This window comes from Acomys russatus, chromosome X (assembly GCF_903995435.1).
Source record: "Acomys russatus chromosome X, mAcoRus1.1, whole genome shotgun sequence".
Lineage (NCBI taxonomy): Eukaryota > Metazoa > Chordata > Mammalia > Rodentia > Muridae > Acomys > Acomys russatus.
In genome coordinates, this window is record NC_067169.1 from 46,519,196 (window position 1) to 46,543,168 (window position 23,973).

General features: G+C 38.5%; 2 protein-coding genes across 4 annotated transcripts in view; one reads left to right on the forward strand and one right to left on the reverse strand.

Moving 5' to 3' along the window:
• Nucleotides 1–1,400, reverse strand: part of Arhgef9 (Cdc42 guanine nucleotide exchange factor 9) — a 158,724-nt gene extending 157,324 nt beyond the window's left edge. The window contains exon 1 of one of the 2 annotated variants that reach the window (XM_051142436.1): nt 1,011–1,400. In XM_051142436.1, coding sequence (XP_050998393.1) covers nt 1,011–1,040 — 30 coding nt within the window. In that variant the 5' untranslated portion in view covers nt 1,041–1,400. The remainder of the gene's footprint in view (nt 1–1,010) is intronic. The other variant, XM_051142440.1, reaches the window with a different exon arrangement.
• Nucleotides 1–23,973, forward strand: part of Klhl15 (kelch like family member 15) — a 932,444-nt gene that overhangs the window by 904,636 nt on the left and 3,835 nt on the right. The window lies entirely within an intron of this gene.

Consider the following 23,973-nt stretch of genomic DNA (forward strand, 5'->3'; position numbering starts at 1 on the left):
CCTTTTGCTGTAGATTGTGGGTGGCAGTGCAGAAGTATGTGCTGACACTGGCATCAGAGCCTGCTGACCCAACCCAACTGCCCTCCAATACCCCTTGTCAGTACTGAATACAAAGTCATTGTGGCCTTCGACTCCCCCCTCCCCCCCAGTGCCCCTACCCAGGCTTGGACTGTCCCTGGCTGATTCAGAGAAGCATCAAGATTCAGTCACCACTTCCTCTCTGCAAAGGGAAGTCATTTCAAGGTCTCCAGGTATAAAAGAGATCACTATGGCATAAAAATGAACTTAAGATGATGCTAAGCACACACACATACACACACACACACACACAAACAAAAGCACACACTTCTTGCATTGGTGGGGGTCTGCTTGCTCAGTTGAATTCCCATTTAGAAAATGAGGGTTTCTGTAGCCATCTCTCCCTGACAAAGCCCTAAATCTGTATAGGGTGAGACCATCTCAGGCAAGCAAGCTTTGCAGGGCTTTCCCAGATTGCTTCCATCTGGGTGGCTCTGGGCCCTAGAGCTCGCTAGAGGTGACAGGTACATACATCCTAGTTAAGGAGGTCATGCAGCTCTCCTACAATGAATGCTCTTTACAGTCCTTAGGCTTTGTGGCTGTTCCCCTCAACCCCTTGCCAGTCTGCTTGCATCCTGCGAGCTTTATTGCTTACAGAGAGATCCTATGTCAGACCCTTACTTCTTTGGCATCCCAGGTAACACCTGGTATGTTCCTGGACACTTCACCTAGCCCCCAGTTTGAGTTTACCCCAGGCTCAGAGGGTGGCAGAAATACCTAGGGGGGGGGGATGGGAGGGGTCTTTATTGGTCTGGCAGGCAAGCAAAGACTCCTAAAATGGCTACAGGAAGCTCACTGGTGTCTGAAGGACAGTGGCGAGGGCGGTGGGCAGAGGTATGGGGGCTCCTGGTGTGGAGGTTAATTCAAGGGATTGGAGGTTGGGTTGGAGGATTAGGGCTCATGCAGGGAAAACTAGAGCTCCGTGCACTCACCATTCCCGATCCGCCTCTAATCCACTGCATGGTGTCCACGAAGTCCAGCTTCTGTGAGGCCGGGTGGCTGGCGCGGGTTGTCGCGGGTTGACTGGGAGGGAGGGCTGGGCTGGAGGAAGCGAGAGCCCCAGCGCCCCCTCCGCCTCCCCTCCTCCGCGTCTCTACAGCCGAATCCCCTCAGCCTGACCTAGCCTTCAGTTAGGTTGTTTCTTGCCGGAGTGCGAGCTGTGCTTCTCCACCCTGCAGTTTCCCAGGGGGCTTGACAGGAAGGAAACACGCAACTGGGGGAGGGGGTCCCAGTGAGCTGCCTTTGTCTTCTTGCAAGGCTTGCAAACTGAGGGATTGGATGCAGGCGAGAATATAGGGGAAATAACCTCCGCCAAGGGTAAGGCAGCTGCCACCCTTGCCGGTCCTCCTGCTGCTCTAGATTTATAGGCTGTTTATTGTGGGGGCTTCCTAATTGTGTTGACTCAGCGGAAAGTCTTCTCCAAAAGTTGCAAAAGGAGTTGGGACAGTCCCTAAAAATTAAGATCCTAGCCCACTGAAACCATGTCAGTGAATTTTCATGCCTCTTCCCCCAAGCCCTCCCTCTGTATATTTTCCTGGTGCCCTCTCTCTAGTGTCTAATCTCTGGCGCTTTCATCTGCATTACTTTCACTTCTCAGAATAGCCATGGAAAAGCAAGCGTTATTATCTCCATTGTACAGAAAAATAAAAGGAGGTTTGAAATAGAGAGGGGACCTGTATAAAATAAAGCTCTGACTTTACCCTCTGCAGCAGTTTTCCAAACTTCTTCCAGCTCACTGTTCTCTCTCTCTCTCTCTCTCTCTCTCTCTCTCTCTCTCTCTCTCTCTCTCTCTCTCTCTCTCTCTCTCTCTCTCTGTCTCTCTCCCTATTCCAGTTGTCTCCCTTGCATCTTCAGGAACTTGGAAGGTAGTCTAAATGTTGGATGGATTTTCCATTTGTTTACTTGGCTGAGAATGAGAACAGAAACTGACCATCCTTGTGTGGTGCCAACTCTGGGCAATGAAACCCACGCCTGCCTTTTTGCATCTCTTGAGAGTTGTGGTTGTCCGCTCCAATCACATCCATAATTACTCTGTATGATCTTTCCAGTAACTCTGTGGGATGAACAAAATGGAGTTTTAATTACCCACTCGGTTACACGCATGAACACTGAAGACTGAAAGACTTCTCTGCTCAAAATAACACAGAAAAACAAAAAGAATCCAGGGCCCCTGACTTGCAGGGTAAGCAGAGCAATACTAGAACTGAAAAACAAACAAACAAACAAACAAACAAACACAAAACAGGTTACAGCTACAGTGAGAAAGAGTGAAATGTGATATCAGAGAGCAGTTCCTGGAGAATACTGCCATGAAGATATCATTAGCATGTTACACACACAGACTTTTTGACCTCTTCTTGGTAAACCATTTCTTTTATCCAAGCCAATGTTCCAGCCAGACACAGTTGGCCAAAGTCTAAAGCTTTGATGTGATCCCAGGCATTGGAGGCATACAAATAAAAGCTCAATTGCCCTTTGCCTGGGATTCCTGAATTAAATGGGGGTTTGGCCTGGATAACCAGCCAACTTCCTCCTAAGTCTGGTAATCCTGGTATCAATGATTCTACAATGTCCTCACTTTCTCTGCCCTGGGTTGCTTTTGTGCTAAGTGTCTTGTGTGTGCCTTCCCTAGCAGCTAGCTTGTCAGCCGGCTCATTAAAATTATCACACTCTGTAAGAGCTGCAAGTGACTATGCTACCTGCAGGAAGCTTACCAGGAATACCACCAGACCTAAGTCCACTTTCATGCCCACTTAACATTGTCAGTTGAGAGGGATCATTTTTATTTCCTGGTTGTTACGGGTAAAATTGTGCCTGCTTTCTGACAAAATTTTAGGTTGAAGTCGAAGCCCTTAATACTACAAAGTGCTACTGTATTTGGTGTAGGGTCTTAAAGGGTGTAAATAGGATAAAATGAAACAATTAGAGTGGGGCTTCATCCAATATTTCTAATGAGTCTATGAGAAGGGAAATTTGCACCAAGACAGGCAGAGAGTGAATGTGGAAACTGATCTGTAAGCTCAGGAGAGGCATCAGAAGAAATCAAAGCTAACTTTGAACTCAAACTTCAGGCTTCCAAGATTAAGAGAAAATTAAGTTCTGATAAGCCACTTGATCTGTGAGTCTTTGGTTATGGCAGCCCTAGCAAATGAATATGCTGGACATATGTATGTGCTTTTCTATATCCAGTACTTTGAGTGAAATTATAGTTTTCCTGCATTTTAATTTTTTGAAAGCAGTAACCATAAGTTCCTTACCTTGGCATGTTTTAAAACACTGACTGGCACATAAGATGTCCAATTTAATTTTTATTTTCTTGTTATTAGTGTGTGTGTGATATGTGTGTGAGTGCTGGCACATGCATACCACAGCGTGCTGTGGAGGCTGGAGGACAATTTTTAGGAGCAAGCTTTTCCTTTTATCTGCTTTCCAGCCATCCCCCTCAGATTGTCAGGCTTGTACATCAAGCACTTTTGCACACTGAGGCATCTCACCAGCCCAAAATCTTTAATATTTTCATGAATGTATTAATTCAATATTATTGCTTATAAAAGATGCTCAGGGCAATATTCTACATAGAGCTTAAAATCTGCTTGAAAAAGAGAAGATGTCAACAATAAATAAGTAAATAAAGACGCATTGTGGCATGTGCACTGAACGACATACTCCAATTATGTGAGGTACTACTGCAATAATAGAAAGTGTCTATATTAGGAAATTGGAAACTACCCTAGGCCTTTTAAAGCAAGCACATTTAATACAGGAAACACATCACATCTGCAGAGATAAGAAGCCAAAGAAGGGATGGTAAGGCAACACTGTGATAATCATGGAAAGCTCCTAACATTTCTAAGCATAAATGTGTGATAAAAGACATTGTTGCCTTAACACAAAAACAGACACCCTTGAAAGAATTTAAAAGCATAATATGGAAGCCTATAGCAAGAAGGTGACATGATTTAAAAAGGTTAACTGAAACTGGAGCCATGAGAGGCTATAACTACCTCAGAAGATATTGCTCTGCAAGAAATGCCAGGGTTTCTTCTACCTTCCTCTTGTTCAGCAATCTTCTACATGCATGTCTTATTGGAGGAAACTGGAGGAAAAAGGCATAAACAAGAAGAAGGAGGAGGAAGAGGAGAGGAAGTAGGAGGAGGAAGAGAAGGAGGAGGAGAAAGAAAAAGGAAGAAGAAGAAGAAGATGATGATGATCTAAGAAAAGTACCTTCAGAAGAGTAGACTTACATCTGAAAGCAAGCAATCCAGTGTTAGTGTATGTCTCTAGTCTTGAAACAGACTGAAAGTTGATCTAAGACACATTATTAGATACCATTTACTATGGAATATTTAAAGTACCTATTTTACCCAAAACCTTGGGGCCAGTTAGAGACAGTACAGTGAAATAGTAAGCCATAAGCCCTAAGGAGATGTAGAACCTTTTGACAGTCTGATGACACTGTTTACCAACCATTTCATCAGGTCACATTTATAGTTACTCTGAGAGGCATGTTGGAATGGGCTGCTGTAGGCAGTGTTTGCTACTTTGTGGGTTCTTTTTTTCTCTTTTCCACAATTCTCCACCCTTGTTAACTCCCTAACACTAGATAAGAGAGGAAAAAAAGGCTAGAGGAGGAAATGGGCAAAATTATTGCTAGACTACTTCATGCTGATTGGAGGTGTCAAATTCCTTGGGGCAATTTTGATCTTTGCTGTCAGCGTATCTAATTTCTTCTTCTCATTTCTTTGCGCATGACTACTTGAAAGATAGCAACCAACAGCATCCAGCCACCAACCAGCCAATAACAGCAACCCTGCCTCTCAGGGCCCTAACATTTATATATCTTATGAAAAGTTCCCAGAATTCCAAACGTCACACACTGACAGAAACTATCTGCAGCTGGCAAAACTGCACCACTGCTAGAGCATAAGGTAAATCATAGTCACCTGCTGTGAAGCAGCCTCTTACCCCCACACCTGGGATTAAAACAAAAACATATTCCCATAACATTTCTGTGTTCTTTAAAGAAACCAAAATTACAAAATTCTCACTGCAGATTCCAAGTTAGACATGCCTGCTAAGTTTGGATTCAACTAGCATTTACTTGGGCAGGTAATTTATTCCCTTGTGCCTAGACAGTTTCGTCGTGAATAGATCCAATAAGGTTTGTTATGAAGATTTGGTGATGTTGCCCAAGTTAAAAAATAACACATGAGCTAGGAAAACAGTAAGCACACTGGACAGGATGATAGAAGTCTATGTTCCCTTGAACTTCTGTGATGTCCTTGAAACCTATTTAGCTCTTGTCCTGGCACTACCCCCCACCCCATCTCTCTCTCTCTCTCTCTCTCTCTCTCTCTCTCTCTCTCTCTCTCTCTCTCTCTCTCTCTCTCTCTCTCTCTCACTCACACACACACACACACACAAACACATGCACACATGCACAGACACACACACCCAAATGCTCCTGTCCTCCTTTTGTACATGAGCAGCATAAAGAGAAAGGTAGACTTATGTAGTATCCAATCTAATTCATTCTCATTATTTGAATCCATAACAGTTCAGGGGCCACAGAGACAAACGTCTAAGGACTAAGGCAACAACCCAAGCTTATCTCTACCTGCTGTGGCTATGGTTGTGGCTTGTGCAGTGCTCAGTAAGCACTAAATTTACTGGTGATGAGTAACCTGAGCAAAGTATTTGATTTCCCCATGTCATGTTCCCTTAGTTGGGTCTTTAAAATTTTTAAGCACTCAATGATCCTTAGACATCAGAGTCAACAAAAGATCTTAGATTATTTCATCTAACATTTTCATTTTGCTGATGACAAAATATAGGCCCACAGAATGAAGAAAAGGGTAGGAGAGAACACCTCAAATCCGTGACTCTGGACAGTGCATGAAAGTACAAAGCTTGGGAAGAAAAAGCAGAAGAATTGCTATAATTCAACTGGAGCCATATAACAAGAACTATTTTAATAAAAATCAAACAAGTACTAAACTGTTATAATATTGGTATTATTGACATGAAGCTAACAACTATATTATAACCTATTCTCTGTTTATAAACCAACATATGGAGCTGGAGAGATAGCTCAGCCATTAAAGGCTAGGCTCACAACCAAAAAGATAAAATGTTTTGCAATCTCCTCCTGGCCTGTCTCCCTCTCTTCCTTAGTAAGATCATACATCCCTTCACACCAGGGACCTTATATCTCACTCATATGGCATGCAGACATAGAAAGCTACCTTCACCACTCCACACCGTCACCCCAACTGCTTGCTAGGGAACCTAATGTTCCTTTAGGACTCACTAGATTCCAGACCTTTCCACAACAGGGACACTTTAGCTTATCCACATGGTATAGAGAAACACAGGTGCCAGGTGTGGTAGGGCATGCATTTAATCCCAGCCCTTGGAAGGCAGAAGCAGGTGGATCTGTGAGAGTTCGGAGTCCAGCCTGGTCTACAAAATGAGTCCAGGACAGGCAGGGCTAACCAGAGAAACAAGAGAGAGAAAGAGAGAGAGAGAGAGAGAGAGAGAGAGAGAGAGAGAGAGAGAGAGAGAGAAGAGATGAGAGAGGAGAGAGAGAGAGAGGAGAGGGAGAGAGGAGGAGAGAGAGAGAGAGATATGGAGGGACAGAGAGAGGGAGGGAGGGATGTGGGAGAGAGGTAAACCACCTGTACATCCCAGCACAGGTTTCTCCTATCTTGACTACCACACAACTGCTAACCAGGGACTGTGACTTCCTCCTAGCTCTTTTTCCTTCATTTGGGACTTGAAAGTTTTCAACCTGTTCCCCACATATAGTGCAAAGACCCAGGCCAACCCCTCTTTCATTCTCACCATAGCCATACCAGCTGTCTGTGCCCCCTCCCTATTATTCTGTTTGGCTCTGAGACACAGGAACCATCCATTCTGTCAGGAGAAACTTGCCCCAAACTCTGATGAAACCATTAGACTGTATATAACAAGTAGAAGGCCTGAGTAAAAGCCATATCTTCAAATACCAGACAAACAGGGTAAAGCTATAGCCTAACCTTGCTATGTAAACACTCCTTCTGAAAGAATAAAGATGACACAACATGAATGAAAGAAAGAAAGAAAGAGATTCAACCAACAACTAACTCCAGATACTCAAATCCCAATGGAGAAATAAAAAACAACACAAATAGCTTCTCTTCTCCAAGAAATACAAACTCTACCTTAATAGCTCAAATAATTCAAAAGAATGTTCATAACTATGGTCAAACAACTTAAAGAAGACAAAGAAATAAATTTTAAAATGGAAGTCAATCTAACTCAAGAAAAAGAAATATGACTTTTTAAAAAGAAAACCTAAACTGAAATGATGCTGGAAATGAAATAATATGCCACCAAAAAAAACTCAGTGAAAAACTTCATCAACAGAATGGATCATGTAGAAAACAAAGTCAGTGATGGAAGACAAAGTAGAGGAATTGGATCACTGAATAAAAATCAAAGAGAATATTTTTAACTATCAACAAATCATGAGAAAATTTTGGGATATTATAAAAAGACCTAAATTTCAAATTATGTTCTTTAAGAAGGAAAAGAAAACCATAGCAAAAACACAGAAAATATCTCTAGTGAAACCATACAACAAAATTTCCCAAACCTACAGAATTCTAACACATTCAAGCATACAAAACTTATAGACCAGGAAATAGACCTCACAAGACCATAAAAATTCTCCAAAATATATTGTCAACTATTAAAAACACACAATAAACTTATTGAAGGCTGCAAGAGAAAAAGAGCAAATCATTTACAAAGATAGGTCTATTACAGTAATATCAGATTCCTCAATAGAAACTTTTATATCCAAAGGAGCCTGCAAAGATACATTCCAACTCCTGAAAGGCCACAACTGTCAGGACACATTATTATACTCAACAAAATGTCTATCTAATTTGAAAGATAAATAATATGACAAAAATGGATTAAAAGATTTTATGACTACTAAGCCAGCTCTACAGAGGAATACTTCAACTGGAAGAGAAGGGTATACACAACAAATAACTCACAAGGAACAAAACCCAACAGTGTCAGAGCAGGTAATCTAAAGAGATCTAAGAAAACACCCTCCGAATAATTTAGATAATATGAATAAATATAAATTTTCACTAATAACAATATGAATATCTTGATTCCCCTAATAAAAAGACTATGAATAACAGATTATATTAGAAAATAAAATCCAGGTTTTTACTGCCTCCAAAAATAGACCTCACTATGAATGCTATCCTACCACATTAGGGTAGAAGGATATGTAAAGGTAGTCCAAGCAAGTGGAACTTAGTGTAGCTATTCTAGTACCTGAAAAAGTAGATTTCAAAGAGAAACTAGTCATAAGAGATAAAGAGGGCTACTTCAAGTTCATTAAAATGAAATTTTACCAATAATATATTATAATCTTATACATACATACATGGGAAAGGACATCCAATTTTCATAAATAAACACTGTTACATCTAAAACTACAAAATGGCCCCAATAAAGTGATAGAATATGATTTAAATACCGGACTCTTACCAGTAGAAAGCATTTGGTTACTCTCCAGAATCTGACAGTAAGACTCAGCTGTTAAAGACATGATATACTTAAGTCACAGAACATGAAGCTACCAAGCTGTTACAGGCCTGAATGCTTCATCTCACTGGCTAGCTTTTATAATGCTGGAATGTGCTATGCATGCTACTGGAAGAGAAAAGTAATCATCAGTAATACCCAACTTTAAACCTTGTGAGTTACACTAACGACTGGCCTAGTAAAACATACCTTCTAGTACACTAATGTTGCAAACATGATGGGATTAACTAACCACTTTCTAATTGTATTTTATTCCAATTCCACAAGACAAACACCATACCTGACACTATTGTAAGTCCAAGAACCTGTGGTTAAATACGTCATAGGTCTTAGGGAAGACTCTCCTACTGTTATTTTACTAAAGAGACATATTATTAAACCACTATTAATAACTTATCATTATATTCCTAGATTAATGTTTCTCTCAGCTCACTTCAGAAAAGCTCCTATCTGCAGTAGGTGATGATTAACACCAAAATCAACATTTTGGGCCAAGTTGCAAAGGTACTGTGGAATATTAGTTCTAAATCAGACATCTGTATAATATCCCCTTCTCCAAGGGGTTGAAGATTCTTTCAGAAGAGAGGGAAGAAAGACTGTAAGAGCCAGAGTCTGTAGAGGAATACAGTGTGCTGGGGGATACAACAGGGCAGCTTTACATATGAACTCTTAGAGATTGTGACAGTATGCATAAGGCACACACAATCTCAAGCCAATCTAAATCCCAAGATAAGGAGGAGAAGTGAGCTTGAAGCTCCACCCATAGCTGAAAAGCTATTAGTTCTTCAACAGATGTGGGGAGAAGGAGGTCCATTTTCTTTAAGAATATATCCTCTGCTGAGTTGGCCATGTTCCAGTGGAAGGCCACAAATCCAAGAACATATGTGCAGCAAATTTGCCTTGATGAATGGGAGGAAAATGTGGGTGGTACTAGTAGGAGTCTAGAAGGGTATAGAGGAATGTTAACTCAGACCATGGCTGGTCTGGCAAGAGATCACATCTGAAGACCTTCTAGGTCTATGTGATCTGGCCAGCAAGAGATCATATTCAAAGATCTTCTAGGTCTGTGTGATCCAGATAGAATACAAAGACGTCTTTAATGCAAGAGACAGAGGCAAATGGATCTGAGTTAAAGGCCAGCCTAGTATAGAGCAAGTATCAGGTAAAGAAAAACTTAGGTCCAGATGTGGTCATACATGCCTTCAATTTCAAAGGTAAGTAAAGTTAGTTTGTAGAAGGAGGCACCCATGTTTGAAAACAATGTCTAATTGAGTGGCAGAAAGGGTGGCAAATAAGAGAGTATTTGACAGAATAGGATACGCCCAACTCTCAAGGGAAGCGAGAGGAAAAGGAAGCTATTTAAGAGGCAGTTTTACACAGAGAGGAGGCAGTTTTACCAGGACAGTAATAGAGACATGGTTTGCAGGGAGAGAACTCAGATAAAGATGGAATGATCCAGAAAATGAGAATAAGCCAGAAGACTAGAGCAGATTGCTGAGTTAGTTTTAGGTCAAACAGAGCAATTCTGGGTAGAGAGAAGCCAAATTAAGTAAGTCAGCTGAGAGAGGAGTTTGAAGCAGAACAGCTAGTTGAACTGGCCAGCTCAGAGCTCAAAAAGAACAAGTAAGGGTGAGTTCATTAAGCATTAAGTCTCAATGAATGAAACATTCCAAGCCTAGATTAGATTGTACAGAGGTTAGAAGTTTCCAGGACTAGGCCTAGGTTAGCAGAAAGAGGCAGTAAGCCTCCCAGACTTATTGAGTTAGGAGAATAAAAGTTACTTTTACAGAAGGGAGTGAAAGTGGTCAAAATATATTTCATCAAATTATCAACAAACTAATAATTTTTAATTTAAAAAACATGTTTAAAATTGTGTATAAATGGAAATATGACCCTATTTTGAGGGTACAAGGTTGGTGAGGCCATGTGACATTTAAGGGGAGATGCTCTATAGCTTTCACCAGATTTCTTTGAGACATTTTTATGTGAACTTTTAACATTCATAAAGGCAAACAGTTTAATAAAGCCTCATTTATCTATCACCATTGTTCCATTTTTTAACTATCCCTTGACATTTATCTACCAGAAAATTTTTAAAGAAAATCCCATATAGTTGTTATGTAACAATTTCGTACAAGATTTAAAACTTTCTATCCATCTTTGAGGGAAACTTCTTAAGGCACAGAATGTGAAAGGGAAAATGGAACAACAGGCTATTTTTTGGACAAGATGCTTAGAAGGAGGTGAAACAACAGAATGTTTTATCCATTCCTCCCTGCAGGAAAACTTAAGACAGAATATAAACAACACATGTATCTTCAGGAAGTCCCCGAAGCTGAGCAGATTCAATAGGTCCTTTCTTCCCCCAAGAATATACAAGCATTAGAGATTGCTGAAAGTCACTTTCAGACAAGCTGAAGTGCTTGGGAGACGCTCATGATGAACAGTGTGGAAGAAACACAAACCAACCAAGCAGCCTGAAAGAATCAGAGACCAGCCAAGTTGCGTAAAAGAAGGAAAGACAAAGCCGGGCGTGGTGGTGCATGCTTTTAATCCCAGCATTCAGGAGGCAGAAGCAGGCTGTTCACTGTATATCCAGGTGTATACTGCCAGACACAGTGTACTAAACACAGATGCTATTTTAGTGAACATGATAGACTCAGTCTGAGTACTCATTGCTACTCAATAGACAAGTAAATCAGGTAAATAACAACACAGATATAACAGGGATAAGTACTATGAAAGAGAAGGAATTTTCTATATTTAATAATTAAAGCAATAATAGAAGGTACTAGGCAGCAGATATTATGTTTATACGGAGTTTATTAAATGGGCATGGGGGGAGAGGGAAAGGGGGAAGTGTATGAGAGAGAGAGAGAGAGAGAGAGAGAGAGAGAGAGAGAGAGAGAGAGAGAGAGAGAGAGAGAGAGAGAAAGTAGAGACTGAGAGTAAAGAGTAGAAAGAGAGAGAGCTAGAGAAGGAATTTTAAAAGACTGCACTACAACATTTAAAAATGACGTTTAAAGGCTCAAATCAAGCCATCCATGTAAAAGGCATGAGGAGTGCATTCCATCCATAGAAAACAAAAAGTGTACACAGTTTAAACAACTGGACTGTCTTGTGAAGCCTCAGGTGGTAGAAGCACAAAAGATTGGAAGTAAAGAGATACAAGGAGAGTGGTAGGAGACAAATATAAACCCTTGAGGGGCCTAGCAAGAGAATTTAGACTTCAGGCTGACGAGATGGCTAAGTAGATACACTTGATGCTACGCCTGATGAGCTAAATTCAATTGTGAGGACCCGCATGGTGGAAGGAGAGAACCTATTCCTGTTAGTTGTCCTCTGACATTCAAAAAGGCACCAAAGCACAAGAACACACACAAATAAATAGGAAGACTTAAAAACTTTTAAACAAAAACAACAAAGAAATTCTAGATATAGCCTAAGAGGAAGAAAAGTGAGAAAATTGAAGAGTTTTAAACAAAGGAATTATTTACCTGATTCATATTTCTAAAAGATCATCAAGCTACAGTATGGTAAATAGATTGAAATAAAGGGTCAGGGGTTGAAGGTGATGTAGAAAAATGAAAAGATAGAGAATGATGAATAGGATTGGAAAGTCTGAATGACCGAAGGATTAGAAAGAAGATGTGGACAAAGGTAAAAAGAAAAGTGTGCTGTTTTTCTTTCTGGTTATGTTATTTCATTCGGGGTCATTAATTGCCATTCCAACCACTTATCTAAAAATAGTATAATTTCATTTTTAATAGCTGGATATTACTTTATGTAAATGTAGTATATTTTCATTACCTGCTCGTCAGTTGATGGGCATCTAGGCTGTTTTATTAACTGGTGATTGTTAGTAGAGCAACAATGAACATGGATGTAGTAGGGCATAGATATATTTAGGGATATGACCAGTTGTGGTATTGCTGGATCTTTGGGTAGATCAATTTTCAGTTTTATGAGGAACCTCAACATCTATGTTCTGTAGTACTTCTCAAATGTATTTAACACTATCACCAGAGGTGAATAACCATCACCCTCTACCCACTTCCATTCTATGATCTGCTCTCATTTGTTTTTTGGATCTTGGCCATTCTGAGTGGGGTCAGATGAAATATCAAAGTAATTTTCATTTTCATTTTACTTATGGCTATGGGTGTTGAGTTTAAAAATGTTTCTTAGCTATTTACATTTCATTTGTTATATTTTCTATTTAGTTCCTTGCCGCGCTTTTGAATTGGGTGTTTGGTGTCTTAATGTTTAGTTGTTTTTTTTTTTAACTATGTTGTAGATACTAAACCTTGGTCAAATGGTATAGCTGATAATTTTTTTTCATTCTATATGCTGCCACATCACTGCAAATATGATGTCCATTTTTATATCAAAGCATTTTAGTTTTATGCATCCTCACTTGTCAATTGTTGGTCTGAAACTCCTTTCCTGTGCCAATGAGTTCAAGTGTATTTCCTACCTTTTTATCTGTCAGATTAAGGGTATCAAGTCTTATGTCGAGGTCCTTGGTTCATTTGAAATTGAGTTTTGTGCAGGATTAGAGACAATAATACAGTTTAATTGTTCTATATACAGGTATCCAGCTATACCATTTGTTGAAGATACTGTCTTTTCTCAAATGTGCCCTTTTCTCCCCTTGTCAAAAATCAAATGGTTTTAAGTGTGTGGGTTTATATCCAGGTCTTCAGTTTCATTAAATTTATCAGTGTGTCTATTTTTATTACTACAGATCTATACTATAACTTAAAATCAGGAATAGTGATGCCTTTAACAATTCTTTTATTGTTTAGGGTTAGCTTGACTGTGCTGCTATTTTTTTCTTTCCATATGAAATTTAAGATGAATTTTTCAATTTCTGTGAAGATTCATGCTTGAATTTGATGGAAATTGAATTGAATATGTAATTGGGTTTGGTAGAATGTGTATTTTCTGAATATTAGTCCTACAAATGCATGAGCCATAGAGATCTTTGCATATTCTCATATCTTCTTTCATTTATATCTTCTCTATTTCAAATACTTTGTTATTCTTAAGTATTTAATATGTTTTTTATTACATATAATTACATAACTTCCACACTCACCCTATTCTTCCCATATTTCCATCCTTTAACCACTTCTATGCCCCCCATCTCCCTCTCAAATTTATGGCATCTTTTACTTTGACTGATATTCTTCTTTTTTTTAAACCAGAGTCAATTTTCCTTTTATTTCTTTTTTAAAATTTTTTATTAATTCATTCATATTACATCTCAATGGTTATCCCATCCTTTGTATCCTCCCATTCCTCCCTCCCTCCCATTTTCCCCTTACTCCCCTCCCCTATGACTGAGGGGGACTTCCTCCCCCTTTATATGCTCATAGGGTATCAAGTCTCTTCTTGGTAGCCTGTTATCCTTCCTCTGAGTGCCACCAAGTCTCCTCATCAAGGGGACATGTTGACTGATATTCTTATATACACAAACAGAGAGAGCGTGTGTTAGAAAAATATGCAAATACAATCTGCTGGCTCTATTTTGATTACTTGTGTGTACATGATTTCAGGGCTGACCTCTCTGAAGTGGATAAACAATTAGAGGGCCCATCCCCAGGAAAGGCTAATTCTTCTCTCAGCAGTCATTAGTGGCCTGTAGCTCTTTGTCTGGGAGTGAGATTCCATCAAATTTTCCCTCTTCTTCATAACTATGACTATTAATATTATATCATTGTTCAGTTCTTGTTTAAGCTGACATTTCTAAGAGGTGTGAGAGCTGACTTCCTGGTCCTCCAGTTCTTAAAACCTTTCTGACCCCTCTTTTATGATGGTCTCTGAATTTTAGGTGCAAGAGTAATATTGAATACATATCTGTTGGTACTGGGCTCCCCACAATATCTTGATCTCACTGTATTGTGTCTAGTTGTGTTTTTTTAATGGTATCCATTTGATGTAGAGTATCTTCTTTGATGAGGAGGGGGGATGCAGTAATAGAATATGTTGGTCTAGTAAAGTGGAGGTGGTAGGGTTGAGTTTTGAGATCCATCACTGCCCTAGCTCTGGGTAGTTGGCTAGATTCCTAGTACCAGGCATGATTTCTGTCTAGTGGGGTGGGCCTTAAGTTCAATTAGAAAACTGTTGGTTATCACGAAGACATGAGTAACACTAATGCACCTTTATGAATTTCTTTCCATGCTGGTCAGTGTTGTTATTATGCAAGACTTTTACATAATTAGATACATTTATTCCATAGTATTTCATATTTTGAGGCTCTAATAAATTGTAGTTCCCCTGATTTCTTCCTCAGTATACTTGTAGTTTGTATGTAGAAAGGATACTGATTTTCTGAGTGTTAATTTTATAACTTTCTACATTGCTGAACATTGATAAACACAGGTGTAGGAGATTTCTGGTCGAATCTATAGGGTCTTTCATGAATGGAATCATATCATCCAGTAGTAAATATCCTTTGATTTCTACTTTTCCAATTTCTATCCCATTTATCTCCTTCACATATCTTATTTTTCTACCTAAAACTTTAAGCACTATATTGAATTTCTTGCTGAAGCTAAGACTTCTAGTTCTGTATTGAACAGAAATGAAAAGAATGAAATTCTTGTCTTATTCCTGGTTCTAGTGGAAAGACTATGAATTTTTTCTCTGTTTACCAAGATATAAGATATTGGTTATATGTTTGTTCTTTATTGCCTTTATTATGTTTAGACATGTAGCCTATTTCTCTGGGTTCTCCGTACTTTTTGTCCTGAAAGAGTATTAGATTTTGTAAAGGCTTTTTCTATAATTATTGATACAATCCTGTCACTTCTGCCCTTCAGTCTGTTTGTGTGGTGGATTACATTAATTGATTTATATATGTTGAATCATCTTTGGGATCTTAACTGATAAACTCTTTGATGTGTTCTTCAATTCTGTTTGCAAGTATATTACTGGGAATTTTTTAAACTATACTCATCAGACAACTTGCCTGTAATTTACTTTTTTGTCAGTTCTTTGCCTACTTAAGGTGTCAGGGTAATACTGGCTTCATAAAAAGATTTTGTATATCTCCCATCATTTTCTATTTTTCAGAATAATTTGAGAAGATTTGTGTTAGTTCTTCTTTGAAGTTCTGGTATAATTTTGTACTGTGCCCATATGGTCCTATTTTTGTTGATGTTGTTGGGAATTTTATAAATTGCTGGGTTTATTTCATTGATTTTTACAAGATTATTCAAATTACCTCATCTTTTAGTTTCAATAGGACATATATATCTAGAAATCCATCCATTTCTGTTAGAATTTCCATGTAAGTGGAATATAGATTTTAAAGCATGTTGCTAGGATTCTATGCATTCTTCGGTGTATGTTATAATATTTCCATTTTCATCTCTGATTTTATTAACTTGAGTCCTTTCTTTCTTTTGGATAATTGACTATAAGTTTAATATTTTTTCTTAATCTCAAAGAACCAACTCTCCACTTAATTGATTCTTTGTCTTATTTTTATTTGCTTTTTATTTTGATTTAATTAATTTCATCCCTGAATTGTATTATCTTTCCTCATATAACCCTGTTATATTTGATCTTCTTTTTCCAATGCTTTCAAGTATATCATGAAGTTATTAATATGAGATCTCTCAAATTTTTGATGTAGGCATTTAGTATTATAAACTTGCCATTTAGGAGGCTATGGGACACAGTGGGATTCATTGAATCCCATACATTTTGGTATATTGTATTTTCAGTTTTACTCAATTCTGAGAATTCTTTAATGTGTTTCTTGATTTCTCTCTGGACCCAATTTTCATTCAATAGTATGTTGTTTAGATTTCATGTGTTGTGTTGTTTCTATTGTTGTTGATACCCAGCTTTGTTCCTGTGTGGTCATATATAATTCAGGGTGTTATTTTAATTTTCCTGTATTTATTGATCCTTCCTTTGTATCCTAACATATAGTCAATTTTTGGAGAAAGGTCCATGGTCTTTTTTAGTCTTTAGGTAGAATATTCTCTAAATTTCCATTGCTGGAGTTGGACAGATGGCTCAGCAGTTAAGAGCACTGTCTGCTCTTTTAGAGGTCCTGAGTTCAATCCCAGCAACCACATGATGCCCTCTTCTGGCATGCAGGTGTACATGCAGATGGAACACTCACATACATAAAATAAATAAATCCTTAAAAATTTTATCTAAATTTCCATTGCCATTTGATTTATGGTTTCATTTAAATCCCCAATTTTCTATTTAGTTTTGTTTGAGTGACTTACTGTTAGTGAGTGTAGAAAATTGAAATGATACACATTCACTGTGTTGGTGTTAATCTGTGATTTTAGATCTATTAATGTTTCTTTTATGAAATTGTTTCTTCTTGCATTCCATGTATAAATGTTTAGAGTTGTAATAATTTTGGGTGATATATCCTATAGCTGATGACTTGTTTGGTTGAAGTATATTTTGTCAGATATTAGAATATCTATGCCTACTTGTTTCTTTGTTCCATTTGCTTGAAATCACTTTTTATGTCTTTGGTGTACCCTGCAGGTATCAAGGCAAGGACATAAGCCATGAAGAGGTGAGAATTAGAATTCAGTTCAGATTGACTGGATCAGACGTGGGGAAGTCTGATGCCAGTTGGTTCACTGTCAGCACATTTAAAACTGTACAATTTGGGAGAAAGTTTCCAGGCAGAAATCATTCCCATTCCAGGTTTCCAGGCAACAAATATTCCAATTCCAGGTGCACAATAAAGCTTAAGGTGTGACTTCTTAGAAACTCCTTTGCAAAGTACATGTGACCCTGAGGATAGGTTCTATAACTAAAAGGCCTAGAATCTAGTATGGTCTCTGATAGATAACATAGAGGTCAGGAGTACATGTGACACCTCCCCCTGGTGGCACTCAGAGAAAGAATAAGCAAGCTACCAAGATGAGACTTAAGAGGAGTCCTCTTAATTAACATGGAACACAGATAACAAAATGACTACCAGGTCATTAACAATATCTATTCCCAGCCTTCTGGTTCGAAAACAGGTAATTCTTCCTTTTAGGAAAGGCTCTTATATGTTTAACTTTCCTGGTTCCCTAGTGCTCTGTCGGAGCAAGGACCTTTGTGCCCAGAAGGAAACATTTGGAAGGCTAACCTAACCCAAATTTCCCAGAATATTTATCCAAGACTCTTCCCTCCCTAGGCCATTATCTTTAGCTCCCAGTTACTCTGGGAGGCAGAGACAGACAGATCTGTGAGTTTCAGGCCACCTTGGTCTCTACAAAGCAAGCCCAGAACAGCTAAGGTTACACAGAGAAATCCTGTCTTGGAAAAAAATATGATTTGTCTTTTTGCCACCTAATTATGTATATTTTTGAGCATGAATTTTTTAGCATGATGATATGCTGTCCAATGATTGCATAGGTTGGGATGACTTTCTCATAAGATTTGAGGCCTGTTCCAATGGAAGGAATTTCATGCCTGATACTATAATTTAGTGAAAATCCAATGACTTGTGAGGTTGTAGACCCCTTAGGAGAAGCTATTATTGTTATTTTGTGAAGTGTTCATGCTGCCAAATTGCCTTCTAAATATTTGAGCTAATAACCATAGATCTGGACTATGCTCACCTTGCTCAAAAAGAATTTCTTCAGTGGAATTCAGGCAATGCAGAGATTCATAACTGGTCAAAGTGCTGAGAATAAGAGACAGCATGCTCTGCCATAAATGGGACATCTGTAACAGCCATACCTATACCACTAAGGCACACAGAAAATCATGGAAGAAGAGATGGAAAGACTATAAGATCTAGGGGATGGGGAAGAGTCCAGTGAAATGCCATCTTTTGGACATAGCATGGCTGGCACTGTCATAAACTCACAGCAGCCATGGTTACCTACACAGATAAGTAATCTGCAGGCCCTAATCCTTACCAAATACCTGTTGGCAGTAGATGGCTGCTGGGTAAAGGAGGATCATCCCTTTTTGAGGATGTGGCCATGGGTAGGTTTCCTATGCTCCACTGGATAGTCCCATACCCATGTACATATGAGCAGAATTAATTAGACTTTGTGGGTTATCAAAAATAAAAGACATAAAATTGGAAGGGTAGTGTTAGGGGATATGGATAGGAGTTGGAGGAAGAAGTATCAAATATATTGGATAATATTTAATTGTATATGTACATAAAGTTCTCAAAAATAAGGGGAAAATGAAAATATTGGGCATATGTGTTAGAGCATATAGAGAGCTGATAGTTAACTAAAAGGGGGCATCATCCATATAGCTTTGGAAAAGTCATTATTCATACCCAATAAGGCTTTTTTATTATGTGGCTGTTTTGGAGCTACCTATACTCTTGTAGGCAACCCCTGACCCATGATCCTACAGGTAAACCCAATAAACTCATTTGTACACAAAATTGGAATTGAGTAGAATCTGTACCTTGATTTTTTTTCCCTTGGTTCCTGATCCGGAGTGAATAATGTCTCCCTAGGAAAACATATCACTCAAAACTAAGATTATGGACTATCTTAAGGTTACTATTGCTGTGAAGAGACACAACAAGCACAGCAACTCTTATAAAGGAAAACATTTCACTGGGGCTGGCTTGCAGTTTCAGAGGTTTAGTCCATTATCAGCATGGTGGGAAGCATGGCCATAAAGGAAGACATGGTGCTAGAGAAGGAGCTGAGAATTCTACATCTTGACCTGCAGGCAGCAAGAGACTGTGTGCCACACTAGGCATAGCTTATGAGACCATAAAGCTTGCCCCCACAGGGACATACATTCAACAAAAAGGCCACATCTACTCCAATAAGGCCACACTTCCTAATAGTGCTACGCCCTATGGGCCAAGTATTCAAACACATGAGTGTATGGGGAGAGGCTATACCTATTCAAACCACCCAGACTTTGTTTATAATGAAATCACATAGCCAATCTCTCTAATGACATAGCATAATGACATACATATTCCTTTGACTTTTATGACCTATGGTTTTATCTTTCCAGCCTTTAATTCTATCTATTAACCACTCCATGATTTCATTTTCCAGAAATAAAAAAAAAAAATTAAAAATATCTCTTAGAAACCTTTTGAACAAAGTAACATCAGAAGCTAAAAAATCCACACATATAAATGACTTGTTAAGACATTTAATGTTATAACTCTCTGTGTCTCTGTCTTTTTCTTGAAAGTTTACTTCCACACTGGGGTGTCTAGAATGTCCTTTTCCTGAGTATCTCCTCCAATTCCTGTTTTTAAACCTATGCTAAAATATTTTAGTAAACTATATCTCTGATTCATGATGGCTTGTCCTGCAATTCTTTTCTATTGCAAAGTCAGGAATTCCAGCTTCACTTGATTAGAGCTCTTCCCATTACTATGGCCTGCAACATAGGGCTGCATGCATTCCATTCCCAACACTACCAGAGAATTACTGAAGAAGTACCAAAGTTAGCTGGAAGAACAGGACAGTGTAATCCAAGAAGAGAATCTTAAAATCAGAATTCTGAAGGAAAGAAATTTGTATTAGTTTTGAAAATATGCAAGGTGTTACCACCTGAGATTTTTGGTTGAGTCAAGTGAATTAAAAAGCTGCTGAAGGTAATGTCATAGTTGAATGAACCATCTCCAGAAATGCTGACATCAGGCAGATAGGAGAAATGATAAAGACAAGTGATAATCCAGGAGCTGGTTTTCAATGAATGAATAGCATCTCACAGAAAGATGATTTATTCATCAAAAAGTATTTGACAAGCACCTACTGTGTGTTAGGTGCATTGTGGATGATGGTTTGGAGTATAGTAATGAATACCACTATGTGTCTATCCTCAAGGGATCTATATTATGGTGGAAGAATTTCGACTTGAATTCTAAACCAAAAATAATATATTCATAAGTTATATCAAATGATGTACTAGAATGTGACTGGGGAAAAGAGACATGGCTTTATGTAGATGGACACTCCGAGGAGGTGACATTTCAGTTGGCACTAGGATGGTGAGAAGAAATCAATCAACCAGAGATGTATGGAAACAGCCTTCCAAATACAAAGACAAAACAATTGCTAAAGCCTAGAGCTGAATGTAAGTGTCTCACATACAAGTGACAGAAGAAGTCCAATGTTGCAAAATCATTGAAGTACAAGTCAATTGTGGGATGTGATTTCAGAGAATTAGATAGAATATAACATCAAGATTAAAAATAAAGTATGAATGTCTGACAGAGAGTAATGGCATGTGCTCCCAAGGGACCAAGAGTTGTGATGAAGGAAGGCAGAAAAAAACAAACAGAAACCATGAGTTTTATTCTCCTAAAGTCAAGTATAGAAAATAATTAAAGATGTTGGTACAATAGGGAATGTGTATTTAGGTATATATGTAAGCAAAATCTCACACTTCCAAGAAGAAGAAAAGTTCAGCATTCAGACCAGCACTCTCCATCCTCAGAGAACTTACTTCAAATGCAAACTCCCAGACCTCATGACTAAGCATTAACATTTTCACAAGATTTCCCAGGAAATTACATGCAAATAAAGGTGTGAGCAGATCAGCTCTAGACCAAACTCTTGTCTCTGTACTGGAATCATTAAGTCATTTTTATCTCTCACCCACACCTATCATTTTTTACCTCCCTCTTCTTTCTGTACTATTATGCCATGCTTTCAGTCTTGGCTTCATGTCTGCTAAGAAATTTGTTTTCCAATTCACTATATTCTGGAAGGGAGGAGCTGAAATAATCTATATTCAAGTAGATGAACAGATTTAGCCCACATCCAATCAGGTGTGATTAAAATAATTGGGTAGGTTTGAGTGCCCTGATGTCAACAAACACCAATTCAATTCAAGCTCACATCTTAATGTCCACTGTTATAAAGGGCCCTCACTGAAAGCATCCAAGCATAGTTGAAGAAGAAAATGGATGCAATAAATTGATATTACAAAGGATTCACTAGTAAACTTGCTCAGAAAATATTAAGTTACACTGAAGTAAAATTTAGCTAAAGGTGTACTGTCTCTGCCTGGCAGTTTATGGAGAAGATGAACTTAGTTGACAGCCTCTAATTAAGCCCTGTGCTTCTCATTAGAGAGAGCATAATTCTGCCAGGCAGGCAGGATGACCCTGGATAACAGCTGCTTGTCTGTCTCAAGAGAACTGTGACAGCATTTTTACATTTTAAATCTCCCCATTTGTTCAAACAATCAAACCTTGGAATTTCTATCTCTGTAAAACATATTTATTTAATTTCTCAAAGTATAATTTGGGGCCATAAATCTAAAAGTATCTCACAGATAAATGTGTATGTAAGAACTCAATGTTAAAGCTCAAACCTATAGAAGCTGAGGGGGATTCTGTTCAGGCCTCATTTTTCTTTTGGCATCAGCTAGAGCCAGTTATGTGCTATTTTTAAAGCTTTCTCCTTTATTAATCTCTAAGTGCTTGGAGTGATTTCTCACTGAGAACACATAATAATACCATAAAAGAATCTGCAACAGTACCTGTCAGAGATGCTATAAATGAATCCTCCAGTGATGGAAGGATTTGTTGGAGAATTGGCCCATGAGCCTGAACTTAGGGACTAGTATAGGCACGTGAGAAGGAAAGGGAATCCTGGGGTTTGATTTAAGCCTCTCCCCAACTGAAAAGTCAAATATTCCAGCTTAGTCAAGAACAATTGCTGTAAAGGCTGTTGACATAAAGTGAATATTCCTTTCATATACAGATATTTTATGTTAAAGTAACAAGGAGCCAACCCTAAGGCCCAAATGTGTGTGTGACCTTGGGTAGAGCTTCATTCTTTCCTACAAACATCTTCTGGAAGTCCCAGGCTATTAACTTTATTTGCAGTGAAGATATATTACCTTTCTGCATCCTGGGTATCTTACCAATTGCAGCCCTGTCAGGTGCCTCTCAGCAGCAACCCTGAGATCTAATTTAGGTTTCTTAGCAACACTTTAAAGATAGTAACCATTAAAGTGATTTTTTTATGATAATAAAAAACAAAACAAAACAAAACAATGAGCTGCGCCTCCCTTGAGGAGGCCATACCTACACTTGAGTCTTACTTTCTTTGACTCTGCTTTTCGAAGCCCATATCCTGTTTTCAAGTATATCTTTCTTCTGAGCACTTCTTTCTCTTAAACCTCGGTGAATAAACCTGTATTAATATACCTTTAATTGCATCCAAACTAGGCTTCATAAATCAGCAGGACTAAAATTCTTTGCTACATTGAAGTCACAAATCCCAGTTTATCCTGAGTCAAGGTACCCAAAAGTCTAGGGGAATTCTTCAAAATGCGGGTGGTGACACTGGGGACCTATCCCTATTGTCTTTGACACAGAAATTTTTTGATAAGACAACATGAGAAGACTTTTGGATCAGTCATGTGACAGATGAGTTCTTCTTTAACCTTAGATAAGCCCCTCAGTCTCCTCAGTGTGCTTAGAATTTCTCGATGCTTTTTTTTTCACAGTGTAGACAAGTTTCTGTAGCATCTTGTCTTGTAGAGGCTATGCTTGTCTTGTCCTGTAGAGTCTCTGTCTTGTCCTGTAGAGCCTATGTCTTGTCCTACAGGCCATATAAGAAGTTGAGTAGGAAGTCTGTGGATCCCATTTTACCTAGAATAGTTCTTTTGTTTTATACATTAAGCTTTGAGATAAAATTCTGATTGAATAAAGCATCCCTGTTGTTAAAAACATTTAACAAATACTGTTATAACAAAAGTGCATAGTGGCAGGTTCTAGAAAGTAGTCAATAAAAGTAGCCTTCAGCATGAACTTTATTAGGAAAGAATGCCTCTCTCCGGTGTGTGTGTGTGTGTGTGTGTGTGTGTGTGTGTGTATGTGTGTGTGTGTGTGTGTGTGATCTTGAGGTTAAAGGGCATTAAAAGAAATACAGGAGGCATAAATAGAGGCAGTATGATGGGGTTCTGAATGGAGAGAGACTTTATCATCAAAACCCAAGATAAATCTAGGCATAATGAAGCCCACCTTTAATCCCAGCACTCAGAAGAAAGAGGTAGGTAGATCTCTGAGTTTGAGGCCAGCCTGGTCCACAGAGTGAGTTCCAAAGAAATGGTGCCTCAAAACAAACAAACAAACAAACAAACAAACAAATGTGTGATCTCTTGATTCAAATGATCGTGTTCTTTGCTGTAGAAAAGCTTTTTTTAGTTCTCTGATGTCAGATTTAGTAATAGTTGGTCTTAATATATGTGCTATCAGGGTCCTGTTCAAAAAGCTGTTTCCTGCACAACTTTCTCCTCTATGGGATTCAGGATATTTAGTCTTATGTTGAGGTCTTTGAT